The sequence below is a fragment of the Scyliorhinus canicula genome, chromosome 17, assembly GCF_902713615.1.
Source record: "Scyliorhinus canicula chromosome 17, sScyCan1.1, whole genome shotgun sequence".
In the NCBI taxonomy this organism is placed as follows: Eukaryota; Metazoa; Chordata; class Chondrichthyes; order Carcharhiniformes; family Scyliorhinidae; genus Scyliorhinus; species Scyliorhinus canicula.
Window position 1 is genome coordinate 115,221,564 of NC_052162.1, and position 20,761 is coordinate 115,242,324.

General features: G+C 46.7%; 1 protein-coding gene across 2 annotated transcripts; it reads left to right on the forward strand.

Annotated features, from left to right (window-relative positions):
• Window positions 1-10,776: 10,776 nt before the first annotated feature.
• On the forward strand, window positions 10,777-14,211 carry LOC119952208 (gastrula zinc finger protein XlCGF7.1-like). Of its 2 annotated transcripts, none has more exons than XM_038775840.1 (2): window positions 10,777-11,252; window positions 12,309-14,211. In XM_038775840.1, exon 2 carries the CDS (start codon window positions 12,635-12,637, stop codon window positions 13,391-13,393), a length of 759 nt encoding a protein of 252 aa, XP_038631768.1. In that variant the 5' UTR covers window positions 10,777-11,252; window positions 12,309-12,634; the 3' UTR covers window positions 13,394-14,211. The 2 variants fall into 2 exon arrangements, with proteins under 2 accessions (XP_038631768.1, XP_038631770.1); XM_038775842.1 differs by having other exon boundaries at window positions 10,777-11,113.
• Window positions 14,212-20,761: the final 6,550 nt, after the last annotated feature.

The following is a 20,761-nucleotide window of genomic DNA, read 5'->3' on the forward strand; positions in this document are numbered from 1 at the left end:
GAGTCCACTCCCTGGGGACTAGGTTTGGGGAATAGGTATTGGAGACGAGGGATTGGGGAATGAGAGGAAGGAATGTTCCATAGAAACTAGAATTATCTGTTCTGAATTTCTATCCTGTACTGAGTGTTGACTTTTGTAAACTCCTTTTACAGATATTACAAGAGGAGGAATTACAGACAGGAATCTCAATTATCACGTCTCGGTCTTACACTCGATACCTTAGGATCTGAGTATCATTGGCCTTTGAATCTAGAAGGAGAAATGTTTGCCCAATCTGTCGGCATCAAAACATTTTAAACATCAGTGTGACTGGAAAAGCACCGAGACACACACACCCGAGTGAGAGTGTCCCAGAGCACTGACTGTGGAAAGAGCTTTAACCAGTTACACAGACTGAAAAAACATCACACCGTTCACAGCGGGGAGAGACCGTACATGTGTTCTGTGTGTGGACGAGGCTTCAACTGATTGTCCAACCGGGAGAGACAAGAGGAGATGCCAAACATAGAGAAACCGTGGAAATGTGGGGACTGTGGGAAGGGATACAGTTTTCCATCTGAGTTGGAGACTCATCGACGCATTCACACTGGGGCGAGGCCGTTCACCTGCCTGTGTGTGTGAGAAGGGATTCACTCTGTTCTCCAGCCTGAAGGAACACCAGCGAATTCACACTGGGGAAAGGCCATTTACCTGCTCTCAGTGTGGGATGGGATTCAGTGCTTCATCCACCCTACAGAATCACCTGCAAGTTCACACAGGGAAGAGGCCGTTCATCTGCTCCCAATGTGGGAAGGAATTCAGTAGATCAACCAACCTGCAGACACATCAGCGAGTTCACGCTGGGGAGAGGCCATTCACCTGCTCTCAGTGTGAGAAGGGATTCACTCAGTTATCCCATCTGCAGAGTCACCGGCGAGTTCACACTGGGGAGAGACCGTTCATCTGTTCCCAGTGTGAGAAGGGATTCACTCAGTCATCCCATCTGCAGAGTCACCGGCGAGTTCACACTGGGGAGAGACCGTTCACCTGCTCTCAGTGTGAGAAGGGATTCACTCACTTATCAAACATGAAGAGACACCAGCGAGTTCACACAGGGGAGAAGGCAATCACATGCTCTGAGTAGGGGAAGGCAATTAGTGATCCATCCAACCTGCAGATACACCAGCGGGTTCACTCTGGGGAGAGGCCGTTCACCTGCTCTCAGTGTGGGAAGGGATTCGGTGTTTCCTCGTCCCTCCTGAGACACCAACAAGTTCACAATTGATTACAGGGGTTGGATTCTGCTGTTATTGTTTCTGCTCAGTTACATCCAGGACGGCATTTTGTTAATTCTCTCAGTTGGTCAATGAGGATGGACTGGCCGGTCTCATGGCTTTGCCTCCAGTGGGCTGACGCTTTTCGAGCGTTGTTGCTGTTAGAGGTGAAAATATTCACACGCAGGCCATTTTGAATGAGTAAAGAAGCAGTTTATTATATCAGAGCTCTAGGAGGAAGGCCTGAGGCTCCGCAGTCTTAGACAGCAACTTTCTCACGAGAGCTAAGGTTCGCATTGGGTTAATATACAGATTCCGGGGGTGGAATTAGTTGCATTCTCATTTACATACAATCAATCAACTCTATTTGCGTCACAATTCATCACATGCAGTCAATCAATTTTCTTAGCATCCCAGTTATCACAGATATGGTTAAAGTGGGTGTTGTCTCACCAGCCCCTAACTTCATGCAGAAGTCACTCAAGACTAACATAAGGATATGTCCTGTCTGCACCTGGGGACCTTGAGCTATTAAGCATACATTGTGTTCCTTGTCCTGTGAAGGTGTTATCAGCGGCTATTGAAATACTCCCGAGAGACACTCACGACTTTCTCAATCAATGAGGCACAGTTTGTAACTTATTGTTCAGGAATGTGGCTAGTTCAGCCATTTTGGTTCTTTAATATTGCTATCTTAGCCAATAGCCATTTTGTATCCCTTCTGATATTAGTCAGCAATGTGTATTCACGATCTATTCCGACAAATTGCCTCTCCTAAACAGGCACCTCAGCCAATGAGTACCTTTTGTCTCAGCAGAACCATTCTAAAGTAATATCGGAACAAAAATGTAGTTACAGAGCCAACTATAATTTATATCATAGTCCAGTATCAGTAAATGTCCCCCAACATTGCGAATACCTGGTTTCAAATTTCACAAGGATCACAGAGTGAAGGGGTGTTTGGAAGTGAGAAGATATTCAGTTTGCATTTCTGTTTGGATCCTCCAAAATCATGCCACATTGCCATGAAGATGGGCCCTGGTGGTTCCTTAGGGCTGAATTCTCTGATTGCCGATGCCAAAAACACGTTCAGAGATTGGCCGGAGAATCCATTTGTACTCCAAAATCGGGGGTGGTGCCGTTTTTACGATGCTCTGCCCCTTCACAAAAGGCACACTCAAGTGCCACCACAGTTGGGAGGCGGGGGTAGTTGGAGCCGTTCCGCTGGCAGGGGGAGCATTGGCGTGGGCTGGGGGGATTGGTGGAGGGTGATCCGGTGGTTGTGAAGGGGGGGGGGGGGGGGGGGTGACAGGGGGGCAGTTTTTGGCAGGCCGGGTCCATGCGGGGCCGGCACCATGTTATACGGCGCGGCTGCTGCATGCGGCCACAGACCCGGCCATTCTGCATCTGTATCAGTTAGTAATGACGGGGGCTTTATGTGGCGCGGCTGCTCTCACCGGATGGAGTATCAGTGCGGAGGAGCCGACATTTTGGTTGTCAGACCAGAGGCGTCCTCCAGCCATAGCCGCAGAATCGGAGAATCCAGCCCATGTGTTTTTTCTTTAAATTATTTGGGTGTTTCTCACAGAAGAAAACTATCAGGTTGAGGGACAAGTTGTCTGAGGTGGACTGGCAAACCACATTAAATGGGATGATGGGAGACTAGCAATAGCTAATATTTAATTAATTATATATCTGGGCCCGGGGGGGGGGGGGGGGGGGGGGGGCGCATCAGTTAGCTCAGTTGGCTGGATGGCTGGTTCATGATGCGGAGTGATTCCAATAGCCGGTGTTCAACTGTCACACTGGCTGAGGTTATCCACGAAGGGTCCACCTTCTCAACATTGCCCCTCGCCTGAGGTGTAGTGACCCTCCGGTTAAATCAGCAGTTATCTCTCTCTCTCTCGCTAAAGGGAGATCAGCCTGCGGTCCTCTGGGACTTTGGCAACTTTCATTTCTCATATATACACCAAATATAGATTCCTTTAGGGAACAAAGGTCCAACAGGAAAAGTGATGCAACCGTGACTAACAAGAAATGTTAAAGATTCCATTAGATCCAAGGAAGAGGCTCATAAAGTGGCCATAATAGTAGCAAGCCTGAGGATTGGGAACTAGTTTAGAATTCAGCAAAGGAGGACCAAGAAACTGATAAAGAGAAAATAGAATATGAGAGCAAACTGGGGAGAAACATAAAAACCGACTGGAAAAGCTCCTGTAGGAATGTGAAAAGGAAAAGATTAGCAAAGCCGAATGTGGGTCCATTCCAGACAGAGACAGGAGAGTTTATAATGGGGAATAAGGAAATGGCAGAGAAACTAAACAATGTGTATCTGGCTTCACAGAGGAAGTTACAGAACTTATCCCCAAAACTCTGGAGAAGCAAGGGGACTAGTGAGCAGGAGGAACTGAAAAGATTAATATTTGTGAAAAAGTAGCACTGGAGAAATTAATGTGGTTGTAAGTTAATAAATCCCCAGAAACTGATGCTCTCCATCCCAGAGTGTTGAAAGAGGCGGCTGGATAGATTGTGGATACATTGGTGATCATCTTTCAACGTTCTATAGATTCTGGAATGGTTCCTATTTAAGGAGAGAGAGAGAAAGCGGGGAACCTCAGACCCATTAACCTGACATCAGAAGGTGGAGGAGGCCACTCGGCCCCTCGAGCCTGCTCCACCATTCAATACGTTTACAGCTGATCTAATTGTAACCTCAACTCCACATTCCCGTTGACCCCCCGATAATCTTTCACCCCCTTGCCTATCAAGAATCTATCCAGCTCCGCCTTCAAAATATTCAAAGACTCTGCTTCCACTGTCCTTTGAGGAAGAGAGTTCCAAAGACTCCCAACCCTCTGAGAGAAAAAAGTTCTCCTCTGCTGTAAATGGGCAATTTATTACTTTTAAAGTGACTCCAATTTCTAGATTCTCCCACAAGAGGAAACATCCTTTCCACATCCACCCTGTCAAGGCCCCTCAGCATCTTATACGGTTCAGTCAAGTCACCTAACTCCATCGGACACAAGCCCAGCCTGTCCAATCATTCCTCATAAGACCAGCCTCCAATTCCAGGTATGAGTCCAGTAAACCTTCTCTGAACTGCTTCCAACACATTGACATCATTCCTTAAATGAGAGCAATACTGTACACAGTGCTCCAGATGTGGTCTCACCAATGTCCTGTATAACTGAAGCATAACCTCCCTACTTTTGTATTCAATTCTCCCACAATAAACAATAACATTCTCTTAGTTTTCCTAATTACTTGCTTTACCTGTATACTCGCCTTTTGTGATTCATGCTCTTGGACCCCCAGATCCCTCTGAGTCTCAGAGCTCTGCAATCTCTCACCATTGAGTTAATTTTTCATATTCGTCCTGCCAAAATGGACAATTTCACATTTTCCCACATTATACTCTGTTCGCCAGATCTTTTCCCACTCGCTAACCTATCGATATCACTTTGTAGTCTCCCTCTGTCCCCTTCACAATTTAGTTTCCTACATGTCTTTGATCATTGGAACATAGGAGCAGGAGTTGGCCATTCAGCCCGTTGAGCCTGCTCCACCATTCAATACAATCATGGCTGATCATCCACTTCAATGCCTTTTCCCCACACCATCCCCATATCCCTTTGTGTTATTGGGATTTAGAAATCTGTCAGTCTCTGCTTTAAGCACACTCAATGACTGAGCTCCCACAGCCCTCTGGGGTAGAGAATTCCAAAGATTCACAACCTTCCGATAACCTGCATCTCCCCTGTCTATTCCTTTAAGTATTTTGTAGGTTTCAATGAGATCACCTCTCATTCTTTAAAACTCTAGAGAATACAGGCCCAGTTTCCCCAATCTCTATTCATAGGACAGTCCTGCCAAACCTGGAACAAGTCTGGTGAACCTTCATTGCCCTCCCTCTGTGGCAATAATACCTTTCCCAAGGTAAGGGGAGTAAAACTGCACACAGTACTCCAGCTGTGGTCTAACCAAGGTTCTATACTATTGAAGCCAGTCTTCACTAATCTTGTACTCAAATCCGCTTGTGATAAAGGCCAACATCCCATCAGCCTTCCTAATAACTTGCTGCACCTGTATGTTAGCCTTCAGTGACTTATTGATGAGGACACCCAGGTCCCTTTGTACATCTACACTTTCTAATCTCTGACCGTTTCAGAAATACTCTGCTCATCTGTTCCTTCTGCCAAAGTGATGATCTTACATTTTTCCACATTATATTCCATCTGCCATATCCTTGCCCACTCACAGTCTGTCCAAATCCTCCTGTAGCCGTTTTACATCTTCCTCACAACACACATTCCCACCGAGTTTTGTGTCATCCGTGAACTTGGAAATGTTACATTTGGCCCCACATCCAAATCATTGTATAAACTGTGAACAGCTGGGGCCCAAGTACTGATCCTTGTGGTACCCACTAGTCACAACCTGCCAAGGTGAGAATGACCCATTTATTTTTTTGCCAAAGGGTCATCTGGACTCGAAACGTGAGCTATTTTCTTTCCCTACAAAAGCCGCCGGACCTACTGAGATTTTCCAGCATTTTCTTTCTGGTTTCCGTTCCCAGCATCAGCAGTAATTTCCTTTCATCCATTTATTCCTCCTCTCTGTTTTCTGCCTGTTAGCCAATCCTCAATCCATGCCAGTATATTACCTCCTCTCCCATGTGTTTTCATTTTGCTAACTGACCTCTGGTGACACAGTGGTTAGCACAACACCTCACCGCGCCAGACACCTGGGTTCAATTCCAACCTCGGGCAACAGTCTGTGTGGAGTTTGCATATTCTTCACGTACATAGAACAGTACAGCACAGAACAGGCCCTTCGGCCCTCAATGTTGTGCCGAGCCATGATCACCCAACTCAAACCCACGTATCCACCCTATACCCGTAACCGAACAACCCCCCCTTAACCTTACTTTTATTAGGACACTACGGGCAATTTAGCATGGCCAATCCACCTAACCTGCACATCTTTGGACTGTGGGAGGAAACCGGAGCACCCGGAGGAAACCCACGCACACAGGGGGAGGACGTGCAGACTCCACACAGACAGTGACCCAGCCGGGAATCGAACCTGGGACCCTGGAGCTGTGAAGCATTTATGCTAACCACCATGCTACCGTGCTGCCCCTGCAACGTGTCTGCGTTGGTTTCCTCCGGGTGCTCCAGTTTCCTCCCACAGTCTCAAGATGTGCAGTTTAGGTGGATTGGCCATGATAAATTGTTCCGAGGTGGGGTTACGGGGAGAGGCTGGGAAATGTCAGGACCTGTCAGGCTAACAGGTTTGTAGTTCACCGTTTTCTCTATCTCTCCCCCCCCCCCCCCTTCCTGAACAGTGGGGTGACATTTGCTACCTTCAATCTGCAGGAGCCAATCCAGAATCTATAGAATTGTGGAAGATGATCACAATGCATCCACTATCTTTATATCATCACTTTTGACTGGTTCTGAGACACTTCAGTTTGGATTTCTGGTGCAGAGTAAAGTATAACCGTGGAGTGGAATTTTAGATTGTTTAAAAGGACAAAGTTCTATTTTATAAATAAAGGTGGAGGTTTCTGGCAAAAATAGAGTTTAGTTAATGCTTCTAAGGCATCACGGTGACGCAGTGGTTAACACGGCTGCCTCATGGCGCCGAGGTCCCAGGTTCAATCCCGGCCCCAGGGTCACTGACGGTGAGGAGTTTGCACATTCTCTCCTTGTCTGCGTGGGTTACACCCCCACAACCCAAAGATGTGTAAGATAGGTGGATTGGCCACGCTAAATTTCCCCTTAATTGGAAAAATGAAAAACAAAATGTTGCTTCTGGTTTGTTTGCTGCAGTAAAAGCCATAAAACCTTCAGTCCTGTTGTGTGATCCTTTCAACTGTTGACTTGGAATTGATTTTTTTTAAAGTTACTGATCTGTGCAGAAATTCTAATCCACAAGTTTTGACTTCCCATTTGAGCCTCATGCAGTTTTCTGGCTCACTGTTCTCGTGTCAGTGACAGCCAGGAGACGGAGCTGAGGGCTGAATTTAATTGAGAATAACAGGGCCTGTGCCCCAGTTGGGAAACTGCCATGGGCGTCGCACTAATAGAGAGACAGGAAGGTGCTGGAGGACTGACTGGGAAATGGACCTCCAACCAATTAGGACACAGGACGGGGTGACCGGAGCTGGTAGTGATGTGACCCCCGGTATTCAGTGCCCCGTGTCCAAAGTGGGGCATCACAGGAACAGAAAAACCATTTGGGTACTGAACATTGTGAACATCCTTTACCTCTGCTTGCTATTTATTCTCAAGTTTAAAAAAAAAATAAATGTAGAGTACCCAATTATTTTTTTTTCCCCAATTAAGGGGCGATTTAGCATGGCCAATTGACCTAACCTGCACATCTTTGGGTTGTGGGGATGAAAACCACGCAGACATGGGGAGAATGTGCAAACACCGCATGGACGGTGACCCAGGCCCTCAGCGCCGCAGTCCCAGTGCTAACCACTACGCCACACGCCACCCTATGATTTTTCTTTTGACACACAAAATGGGGTTCAGGAAGTCAATTTTGATTGACTCATTTATTAAGGCTCCTTGAGGAAGTAACATGGGATGTCAAAAAGGGGGAACTCCAGATGTGGTTTATTTAGATTTCCAGAAAGTTTTTCCCAAGGTGCCTGATAGAAATCAGGGGCGGGATTCTCCGACCCCCCACCAGCTCAGAGAATCGCTGTGGGTCGGCGTGAATCCAGCCCCCGCTGGCTGACGAATTCTCCGGCGCCGGGGATTTGGCGGGAACGGGAATCGCGCCGGTCGACAGCCGCAATCAGCGCCCCCCCTGGGTGATTCTCCGACCTGCGATGGGCCGAGCGGCCGCCCGTTTTAGGCCGGTCCCGCCGACGTAAATAAGAGCTGGTACTTACCGACACAACCTGGATCTGCGAGCAGCCTCCGGGGTCCTTGGGTGGGGGTGGGGGGGGGGGGGGGGAGATCTGGCCCCGGGGGGGTGCCCCCACGGTGGCCTGGCCTGCGGTCGGGGCCCACCGATCCGCGGGTGGGCCTGTGCCGTGAGGGCACTCTATTCCTCCGCACCGGCTGCTGTACCGGTCCGCCATTGCCGGTGCAGAGACGATCCCCTCTGCTCACGCGCTGGGATGACGTCAGTACACACTAGCGCACCCGTGCATGCGCTAACTCGCGCCAACTGGCGTGGCCCAAGCCCTTCCGCGCCAGCCGGCGCGGCGCTAAACACTCCACCGCCGGCCTAGCCCCTGAAGATGCGGAGAATTCCACCTGGGGCGGCCCGACGTTGGAGTGGTTCCCGCCACTCCTTCGTGCCGAGTGGCCCGCCGGTTCGCGGAGAATCCCGCTCCAGATTTTCTGGTTAGCTATAGATATGATAGATAAAAGGTTTAATGAACAAATCCTGGTTGGAAAAATCCGGAAATCCTTAAGAGTAATTAACTAAATCAAAATATATTAACCATGAGAGTGAGAAAAAGCTGAATACTTGGGAATTAATCAGATAAGACTCGATGTTCACATTTTGCAAGTTGTTTGAAGGCTGCGAGCGAATGCAAGGCCAAATAGCAGAAAAGACCCTTTGTGTTATGGCTAGTCAGCCCGTAGTGATAATTTCTGGTGGGAATGTGTTTCGCTCAGACCATCATTGAAAATTGCAGCAAATCGTTTATCCCTTAACTTTGACAGATAGATACTTTGGTCGAATTAAGTGAGTTATAAATTAGTTAAAACCAATCACAGCTGTAAAGAGGGCAAACCTTTCAAGATAGTAATCTCCTTAAAAAGATCAATTGTCAGGATGAGAACTCATTCCGGAATCATTCTTACCTAATCTCTGAAACCTATTCTCTTGGTTGCTTCTGCTAAATCGCCATTTTTCTTTTGTTTAAATCACTCAATCATTTAATAGTGTGTATTATGATTTGAAGAATTACTGAGTTATATTTTAGAACTCAGCCTCTGTATTTGCTAAAGACAATCGATCTGACTAGCTTGTTGCAGGGCTAGTTGGAACTTCTCAAATTTTGTATTGAAAATTAACTTTACCAGCAGACACTAAAGCTGAGGAATAAAGTTTCAAATAACTTTACGAATATCACAGTCTGGATTCTGTTATTTGGGAACTGAGAAGGGGTAATGCACATCCAGGGTTCCGAATAGACACAGAAATTCTTCGATTAGCGTAGTCCCATCAGTGCCACAATCAAGGTCACTGCACAACATAAGAGCTCATGGTGTAGAGGGCATCATATTCAGCAGGGATAGAGGATCGGTTAGCTCACAGGAAGTAGAGAAGGGGCATAAATGGGTCATGTTTGGGTTAGTGAGATGTGACAAGTGGAGTGTCACAAGAATCAGTGCTGGGCCCTCAACTATTCACAATCTATATTAATGAGTTGGATGCGGTTAAATTTGCTGATGACAGAAAGGGGTTGGAAATGAATTCATCGTTGTCAGTTCTGGATAGAAATAGGGGCGGCATTGTAGAACAGTGGTTAGCACTGTTGCTTCACAGCTCCAGGGTCCCAGGTACAATTCCCGGCTTGGGTCACTGTCTGTGCGGATTCTGCACGTTCTCCCCATGACTGTGTGGGTTTCCTCCGGGTGCTGCGGTTTCCTCACACAGTCTAAAGATGTGCAGGTTATGTGGATTGGCCATGCTAAATTGCCCTTACTGTCCAATAAAAAAGGTTAGGTGGGGTTACGAGGATAGGGTGGAGGTGTGGGGTGCTGTTTCTGGGCTGGGACACGAGTGCGCAAGCGCTGTTGTCGAATTATTTGGATCATGCATATTGGGCCTGTTTGTCCGAGCCAAACCGAGGGACAGTGGCGAGGTGGGTGGGAGGCTTTGGAAACAGTTTGTGGATCCGCAAAAACAACACAATAATTGGCGGCGCCCTGGTTCGCAGCTGCGGGGCTTCTCCCACGAGGCCCAGGTTAAAGATCGCCATCTTGTTGAGCAAATGGAAGACGGCGATCATTAAGTAGGGTGCTGTTTCCAAGGGCCAGTACGACTTGATGGGCAGAATGGCCTCCTTCTGCACTGTAAATTCTAAAAAAATTCAGAACACACAATTCCCGCTCGTTTCTTTGCAACATTTTTCCTCTCATTACCCAAAAGCTTAAAATCTCCATTCGACACGCTCTCCCTCCTCTCTAGGCTGAAATCTAAACCCATCTCACCATGTCCACCATCTCTTTCCTCCACTCCCAGTTTTCACCCTCCCTCTCCCTGGATTCTCCAGTTCCTGTCTCAAACTGGAAATAAAATCAGTGAGTCTAATTGTGGAATTTGGGGCCTCCAGCGGGTGTTTCTGGTAGGGGCGGGTCTGGAGGACTGATATCCGTGGTCCTCCAACCAATCAGAGGGAATGAGGGGCAGCGCCTAAACTGGTTGTTTGTTCCCTTCCCCCATCAGGAGCAATCGGACGGCGGGGCGGGGTTGGAGGACTACAACAGGCGGCTGGTCCTCCAGCCAATCAGAGTGAATGAGGGGCGTGGCGTATTGTCTGTGTTTCTTCCCGGTCGCCATCCTCCATTCGCTCAACCAAGATGGCGATCGTTAACCTGGACCTGTTACCGGGTGGGAGAAGCCCCGCAGCTGCGAACCAGGGCACAGCCAATTATGAAGTTGTTTTTGCGAATCCACAAACTGTTTCCAAAGCCTCCTACCCACCTCGCCACTGTTTCTCGGTTTGTGAGGGACGAACAGGCCCAATGTGCATGTTCCAAACCGACATCTCGACATCATGTTCCAAACAATTCGACAACAGCGCTTGCGCACTGGTGTCCCACCCCGGAAACAGTGATGCGCATGTCCAAGGGAGATGGGAAGCTGCGCATGTGCAGGTATGAGCCCACCCCCTGATCTTTCTGCTCAGCTCTTGACCAATGGGAAAGTGGTCCTCCAGCCAATCAGAGCGCGGATGTTGTGTGAATGCGGATTTTGCGTCACAGAAACTGAAGCTTCTTCCTGTCTCCAACATCTGTGAGTAAAACATTTTCTTTTCTCCTCCTTTCCATTTGTTTTCTTATTCTGACCTTCAATTGCTGACTTGCAGCAACTGAATGGAATGGAAGTGAATCTAGGGAGGGTGTTGACTCTGGAAAGGTTGGCCCAGGTCTCTGTCTCGCAGTCTCTTAAAGACATCGACATCCTTTGCTCCCTCATCTTGACATTTATTTGTTGGGCTAAAAGGATAGTCTCTTTGCTAATATTCAATGAAAGGGCTGGTTTCCCCAGGAGATAGAATGAAATAGAACCATTGAATTCCTACAGTGCAGAAGGAGGCTATTTGGCCCATCGAGTCTGCACCGACTCAATGAAAGAGCACCCTACCTGGATCTACTCCCCCGCCCTATCCCCCTAAACCCAGAACCTTACCTAGGGGATAGTAAATTAATATTGGAGGGAGATATGTCCAGTGTTGTAATATGGTACAAATTAGATATTTATTAATTATTTCTAGTCTTGTAATATAGTACTGTAGCTGCGTTATCTATTTCCAGTTATAGAGTAATTGAAGCACAGAAGGAGTCCATTGCACACCTCGAGTTGATGCCAACTCTGTCAAGCAATTCTGTCAGTCTCGAATGGGTCCCATTCTCCAACGTTGTATCGCCCATCCAATTTAATTGGGAAATTATTGATCGTCTTTGCTTGGCTCCCCTCATAGGCAGCAACTTCAAAGTTGTGATCAATGACAATCTCCTGTATCACAACCAGCTGAAACAATTCTATACATTAATCATTTTAGTCCAGTAATGTAGACATATATCTAGTTGGCAGCCTGCACAAAGATTTTCGGGTCTCTGTGTCCAGGACAGGAAGCAGTGAGCAAGGATCTGTCAATCAGCCTGAATCAGTACCTTCAGGAGAATTGGGAGGGTGAATATTAGGTACAGCATAGTGGGAATGGAGGGAGAGTGTGTGTGGGAAGGTGATTTATGAGAGAGAAAAGAATCTTCAGCAGAAACTAGAATTGTCTATTCTAAATTTCTATCCTGTACTGACAGTGATGAATATTGTAAACTCCTTTTACAGGATATTAGAAGAGGATTTCCAAACACAAATATCACCTCACGATCTGACAGTGTTACTCAAATCATCGGGAACTGAATATAATTGGCCTTTGAACCTAGAAAGAAGAATATTTATCGGTTCTGTCTGTCCCAAAAGATTTGTGTCTTTGGAAACCCACAGGAACCCAAGTGAGAGTGTTCCAGAGCACTGACTGTGGAAAGAGCTTTAACCAGTTACCATAGCCTGAAAAAACACCGCACCATTCATAGTTGAAAGAGACCACACCCATGTTTTGTTTGAGACTTCAACTGATTGTCTAACCTGGAGAGAAATCAGGGCACCCAAACATGGAGAAACAGTGGAAATGTGGGGATTGTGGGAAGGGATTCAGATCCCCATCAGTGCTGGAAATTCATCGACACAGTCACACTGGTGAGAGGCCGTTCGTCTGCTCCAGATGTGGAAAGGGATTTAAATCCCTATCTAACCTGGAAACGCATCAACGTGTTCATACCGGGGAGAGGCCATTCACCTGCTCCACATGTGGGAAGGGATTCAATACATCGTCCAATCTGCAGACACATCAGCGAGTTCACACTAGGGAGAGGCCATTCATCTGCTCTCAGTGTGGGCAAGGATTCAGTGTTTCATTCACCCTGCGGAAACACCAGCGGGTTCACACGGGGGAGAGGCCATTCACCTGTTCAGAGTGTGGGAAGGGATTCACTCAGTCATCCAGCCTGCTGAGACACCAACGACTTCACACTGGAGAGAGACCGTTCGTCTGTTCTCAGTGTGGGAAGGGATTCGCTGATTCATCTAACCTGCTTACACACCAGCGATTTCACACTGGGGAAAGGCCATTCACCTGCTCTGACTGTGGGAAGAGTTTCACTCGGGTATCCGACCTGCGCGTACACCAGCGAAACCACACCGGGGAGAAGCCTTTTAGCTGCTCTGAATGTGGGAAGCAATTCCTTGATTCATCCCACTTGCTGAGACACCAGCGAGTTCACACTGGGGAGAGACCATTCACCTGCTCTGTGTGTGGGAATGCATTCACTCAGTTATCCCACCTGCTGTCACACCAGCGAGTTCACAAGTGATTACAGGGGTTGGATTCTGCTGTTCCTGCTGCTGTTAATCACATCCAGGACTGCGACTTGTTCATTCTGATAGTTGGCGACAGGTCGAAAATGTTGGCTGCATGATTTAGTTAACATCCCCTTGAGAGAGCAGATGGGTCCTCTGCTTGACAACGCACTCATAAGAAGGGACCTCTGACAGTGCAGCACGCACTCTGTGCGGGACCTCTGACAGTGCAGCACGCACTCTGTGCGGGACCTCTGACAGTGCAGCACGCACTCTGTGCAGGACCTCTGACAGTGCAGCACGCACTCTGTGCGGGACCACTGACAGTGCAGCACGCACTCTGTGCGGGACCTCTGACAGTGCAGCACTCCCTCAGTGCGGGACCCCCAGCCTAAATCTAATAATAAAAACCCCAGTATAAATAAGATGTATGTGACTCACAAATGTGATGTGTTCTAAGATTGCTATATTATACAACTGTTTTTAATTTTGATTAAAATGGAGGGGTTAAGGGGAAGTCACGTGACCTTCTCTGAAATTTGCTGCTATCAAACCTGGGGTGGCTTGATTTGTTCATGATTAAAGGGAGCCTTAGTTTATTTGACTGGGAAGACAATGTAGACAAGCGGAAAGGCTACTGTGCTGAAATTGGTTCGACTTTTGGTTTCCAATGTCCCAGGAAATTGTTGAGAATGTTAGAATTTGAAAATGGTGGGTGGCACAGTGGTTAGCATTGCTGCCTCACAGCGCCGAGGTCCCAGGTTCGATCCCGGCTCTGGGTCACTGTCCGTGTGGAGTTTGCACATTCTCCCCGTGTTTGCGTGGGTTTTGCCCCCACAATCCAAAGATGTGCAGTGTAGGTGGATTTGCCACGCTAAATTGCCCCTTAATTGGAAAAAATGAATTGGGGCTCCAAGTTTATTAAAAAAATAAATTTGAAAATGGCTTTAAATGTATATTTCATTTCAAGATAGAATGAAGGTTGGAGTCTGAATGATATCTAATCAGCATGTCTACCTGAATGTAAGGCCCACCTATAAGAACCTAAGAACTCTGAGCAGGAGTAGGCCATCTGGCCCCTCGAGCCAATAAGCCATTCAGTAAGACCATGGCTGATCTTTTTGTGGACTCAGCTCCACCTACCCACCCGCTCACCGTAACCTTTTATTTCTTTACTGTTCAAAATTCTATCTACCTTTGCCTTAAAAAACATTTAACAAGGTAGCCTCAACTGCTTCACTGGACAGGGAATCCCACAGCTTCCCAACTCTTTGGGTGAAGAAGTTCCTCCACAACTCAGTCCTAAATCTGCTCCCCCTTATTTTGAGGCTATTCCCCCTAGTTCTAGTTTCACCTGTGGAAACAACCTCCCTGCTTCTATCCTATCTATTCCCTTTATAATTTTATATGTTTCCATAAGATTCCCCCTCATTCTTCTAAATTCCGGAGTATAGTCCCAGTCCAATTAGCCTCTCCTCATAAACTAATCCTCTCAACTCCGGAATCAAGCTGGTGAATTTCCTCTGCACATCCTCCTTCAAGAAGACCACCATCATACCGGTACCAAAGAAGAACCAGGCAACGTGCCTCAATGACTACTGTCTGGTGGTCCTGACTTCAGTTGTAATGAAGTCCTTCGAGAGGCTGATCATGAAGCACATCACCTCCAAACTCCCGGAACGCCTTGGTCCACTTCAATTTGCATACCGCTGCAACCGGTCCACATCAGATGCCATTTCCCTGACCCTACACTCATCGCTAGAGCATCTCGAAAACAAGGACTCCTATATCAGACTCCTATTTATTGACTACAGCTCTGCCTTCAACACCATAATCCCAACCAAGCTCATATCAAAGCTCCAAAACCTAGGACTTGGCTCTCCACTCTGCAACTGGACCCTAGATTTTCTGACCAACAGACCACAATCAGTAAGAATGAACACCAACACCTCCTCCTGAATACCAGGGCCCTGCAAGACTGCGTACTTAGCCCCCTACTCTACTCTCTCTACACATGGCATGGCAAAACTTGGTTCCAACTCCTACATGACGATATGACCATAGTGGGCCGGATCTCGAATAACGACGAGTCAGAATGCAGAGGGAAATAGAGAACCTAGTGAAGTGGTGTAACGACAACAATCTCTCCCTCAATGCCGGCAAAACTAAAGAACATAGAACAGTACAGCACAGAACAGGCCCTTCATGTTGTGCCGCGCAATGATCACCCTACTCAAACCCACGTATCCATCCTATACCCGTAACCCAACAACCCCCCCCTTAACCTTACTTTTTAGGACACTACGAGCAATTTAGCATGGCCAATCCACCTAACATGCACAACTTTGGACTGTGGGAGGAAACCGGAGCACGCGGAGGAAACCCACGTACACACGGGGAGGACGTGCAGACTCCGCACAGACAGTGACCCAGCCGGGAATTGAACCTGGGACCCTGGCGCTGTGAAGCATTTATGCTAACCACCATGCTACGGTGATGCCCCATTGCTGGTCATTGACTTCAGGAAGCAAAGTACTGTACACGCCCCTGTCAGCATCAACTGGGCCGAGGTGGAGATGATTAGCAGTTTCAAATTCCATGGGGTGCACATCTTCAAAAATCTGTGCTGGTCCACTCACATCGACACAATCACCAAGAAAGCATAACAGCGCCTATATTTCCTCAGGAAACTAAGGAAATTCGGCATGTCCACATTAACCCTTACCAACCTTTACAGATGCACCATAAAAAGCATCCTATTGGGCTGCATCACAGCCTGGTATGGCAACTGCTCGGCCCAGGACCGCAAGGAACTTCAGAGAGTCATGAATACCGCCCAGTCCATCACACAAACCTGCCTCCCATCCATGGACTCCATCTACACCTCCCGCTGTCTGGGGAAAGCGGGAAGCATAATCAAGGATCCCTCCCACCCGGCTTACTCACTTTTCCAACTTCTTCCATCGGGCAGGAGATACAGAAGTCTGAGAACACGCACGAACAGACTCAAGAACAGCTTCTTCCCCACCATCACCAGACTCCTAAATGACCCTCTTACTGACTGACATTAACACTACACCCTGTATGCTTCATCCGATGCCAGTGCTTATTTATGTAGTTACATTGTATATCTGTGTTGCCCTATTATGTATTTTCTTTTATTCCCATTTCTTCCCATGTACTTAATGATCTGCTGAGCTGCTCGCAGAAAAATACTTTTCACTGTACCTCGGTACACGTGACAATAAACAAATCCAATCCAATCCAGTGCCAGCCCATCCTTTCTCAAATAAGGAGACCAAAACTGTACACAGTACTCCAGGTGTGGCCTCACCAGCACCCTCTTCAGCTGCAAAATAACCTCCTGCTTTTAAACTCCTTCCTTCTGTGAAGGACAAAATTCCATTTGCCTTCTTAATTACTTGCTGCACCTAGAAACCAACTTTTGTGATTCATGCATGAGGACACCCAGGTCCCTCTGCCCAGCAGCATGCTGCAATATTTTACCATTTAAATCATAGTCCATTTTGCTGTTATTCCTACCAAACTGCATGACCTCACATTTATCAACATTGTACTCCATCTGCCCACTCATTTAAACTATCTTCCTCCCTCTGCAGACTTTCAGTGACCTCTGCACACTTCACTCTATCAAGTGTCATCTGAAAACTTTAACATATTACACTTGGTCCCCAAATCCAGATCATCTTTGTAAATTGTGAACAACTGCAGACCCAACACTGATCCCTGAGCTACATCACTACCCACTGATCGCCAACCAGAAAAACACCTATTTATCCCCACTCTCTGCATTCTGTTAATTGACCAATCCTCTATCCATGCTAATACATTACCCACAATGCAACACTCCTTTATTTTATGCAGCAGCCTTTTTTGCAGCATCTTATGCTATTGAGTTGGATGATAAGCCTTGATCGTGAAAAATAGCGGAACCAAAAGGCCTCCTCCTACTCCTATCTCCAAATATCCATGTACCTTGTTGAATGCCTTCTGGAAATCCAGATACCTCACATCCACTGGTTCCCCATTGTCCACCGCACTCGTAATGCTCTCAAAGAATTCCACTAAATTAGTCAAGCATGACCTGCCTTTCATGAACCCATGCTGCATCTGCCCAATGGGACAATTTCTATCCAGATGCCTCGCTATTCCTTCATTAATGACAGATTCCAGCATTTTCCCCTCTACAGCAGTTAAACTAACTGGCCTAGAGTTACCCGCCTTTTATTTACCTCCCTTTTTAAACAGTGGCATCACATTTGCTGTTTTCCAATCTGCCGAAACTGCCCAAGAGACCAGCAGATTTTGGTAAATTACCACAAGCCCATTTGCTATTTCCCCCGCCACCTTTTTTAGTACCTGGGATGCATTCCATCAGGGCCAGGAAACTTTTCTACCTTTAGTCCCATTAGCTTGCCCAACACTACTTCTTTTGTGATAATGATCGTTTCTAGGTCCTCACCTGCCATTGCCTCCTTGCCATCAATTATTGTCATGTTATTTGTGTTTTCCATTGTACCTGTTCAATGCCTCAGCCATTTCCTCATTACCCATTATTAAATCCCCCTTCTCATCCTCCAAGAGACCAATGTTTACCTTAGCTACTCTTTTTTTTGTTTTATATATTTGTAGAAACTTTGCTATCTGTTTTTATATTCAGGGCTAGTTTACTCTCCTAATCTATCTTACTTTTCTTTATAGCTTTTTTTGTGGATTTCTGTTGAACTTTAAAGATTTCCTAATCCTCTAGTTTCCCACTAACCTTTACCACTTTGTATGCCTTTTCTTTCAATTTGATACCCTCCTTTATTTCCTTAAATATCCATGGCTGATTTTCCTTTTTCCTCCAGTCCTTCCTTTTCACTGGTATATATTTTTTCTGAGCGCTGTTACAAATATCTTTGAAAGTCTTCCATGGTCCCTCAATTGTCCCACCACAAAGTCTACCCTAGCCAACGCCTCCCTCATCCCATTGTAGGCTCCTTTGTTTAAGCATAAAAAACTGGTTTTGACTTTACCTTCTCACACTCCATCTGTATTTTAAATTCAACCATACTATGATCGCTCCTTCCGAGAGGATCCCTAACTATGAGGTCATTAATTATTCCTGTCTCATTACACAGGACCAAATCTACGATAGCTTGCTCCCTCGTAGGTTCCATTAAATACTGAGAAAACTATTGTGGATACATTCTATGAACTCCTCCTCAAGGCTGCCATGACCAACTGTTTTGACTAATCGAAATGTCGATTAAAATCTACCATGATAATTGCCATCCCATTTTTACATGCATTGTTTATTTCTTTGTTTATTACCCGCCCCACTGTGATGTTGTGATTTGGTGGCCTATAGACTATGCCCATCAGTGACCTTTTCTCCTTACTATGAGCGGCATGGTGGCACAGTGGTTAGCACAGTTGCTTCATAGCGCCAGGATAGCACGGAAGCACAAGTGGATAGCACTGTGGCCTCACAGCACCAGGGTCCCAGGTTCAATTCCCCGCTGGGTCACTGCCTGTGTGGAGTCTGCACGTTTGCCCCGTGTCTGTGTGGGTTTCCTCCAGGTACTCTGGTTTCCTCCCACAGTCCAAAGACGTCCAGGTTAGGTGGATTGGTCAAATTATCCTTAGTGACCAAAAAGGTTAGGAGTGGTTATTGGGTTACGGGGATAGGGTGAAAGTAAATGCTTAAGTGGGTCGGTGCAGACTCGATGAGCCAAATGGCCTCCTTCTGCACTGTATGTTCTATGTCCCAGGTTCAATTTCTGCTTGGGTCACTGTCTGTGTGGAGTCTGCACGTTCTCCCTGTGTCTGCGTGCGTTTCCTCCGGGTGCTCCAGTTTCCTCCCACAAGTCTCAAAAGACATGCTGTTAGGTGAATTGGACATTCTGAATTCTCCCTCTGTGTACCTGAACAGGCGCTGGTGTGTGGCGATGAGGGAATTTTCACAGTAACTTTGTTGCGGTGTTAATGTAAGCCTACTTGTGACAATAAGAAAGGTTATTATTGTTTCTAGTTTCTATCCAAATGGATTCAACCTATATCATCTCTCACTACCCCCCCTGATGCCATCTTTACATATCAGAGCTACACCACCTCCCTTACCTTCCTGTCTGTCCTTCCGAACAGTCTGATACCCCTGGATATTTAACTCCCAGTCGTGAGCATCTTGCAACCGTGTCTCTGTAATGGCCACTAAATCAGATTAATTTGCGATGATTTGTGCCGTCAACTCATTTATCTTGTTTTGAATGCTGTGAGCATTCAGGTAAAGTGCCTTTATGCTATTTAAAATCTCTTATTTTTGAATCCTATACCTCCATTAATAACATCTGAGTTCTTCCCTTTATCTTTTGTCATAACTTTGGATGCATTTGAACCCACCTTCACCATGTGCTAAACTGCTGCTTTGCTTTCCATTAACCATTTAGTTCCCGTCTCTCTCTCTCTCTCTCTCTCTCTCTCTCTCTCCCCCCCCCCCCCCCCCACCACTTGCTAGTTTAAAGTCCTGTGATCTCCCTATTTATCCTTTCCACGAGGACACTGGTCCTAGATCGGTTCAGGCGGAGACTGTCCTAACTGTACAGATCCCTCCTGTTCCAATACTGATGCCAGTGCCCCATGAAATGAAACCCCTCTTTCCCTCACCCCCTTAGCCACATGTTTACTTCCCTAATTTTATAATCCCTATGCCAATTTGTGCATGGCTCGGGTAGTGATCCAGTCTTTATGACCCTTGAGGACCTGTTTTTAATTTAGTTCTGAGTGCCTGATAATCCCCCAACAGGTCCTCTCTCCTAGTCTTGCCTATGTCGTTTGTCCAATGTGGACCACAACAACTGGATTCTTCCCCTCCCACTCCAATGTCCTTTCAAGCCGGTTAGAGATGTCCCTCACCCTGGCACCGGGCAGGCTACATACCATGTGGGACTCTCAATTCTGCTTTCAAAGGCTGCTATCTATCCCCCTAATTGTAGAATTCCCTACAACTACCACTTGTCTTTATGCTACTCCCACTTGAATGGTATGTGCTTTGTAACTCCATAATTAATCTATTCTATCACTCCCTTTACTTGGCCCTTTATTATAATATCACTATGGTATGTGTGGTTTGAAGAATTATTGAATTAAACTCGACTTTGTGTGCTTTAGTAACTAGATGAATGGCATGATGGTACAGTGGTTACCACTGCTGCCTCACGGCACTGAAGACCCGGGTTCGATCCCGACCCCAGGTCACTGTCTGTGTGGAGTTTGCACATTCTCCCCGTGTCTGCGTGGGTTTCATCCCCACAACCCAAAGATGTGAATGTTGGGTGGATTGGCCACGCTAAATTGCCCCTTAATTGGACAAAATTAAT

Bases quoted from the DNA above. Each gene is read 5' to 3' on its own strand.
- LOC119952208 (XM_038775840.1), top strand. From the start codon at position 12,635: ATGGAGAAACAGTGGAAATGTGGGGATTGTGGGAAGGGATTCAGATCC.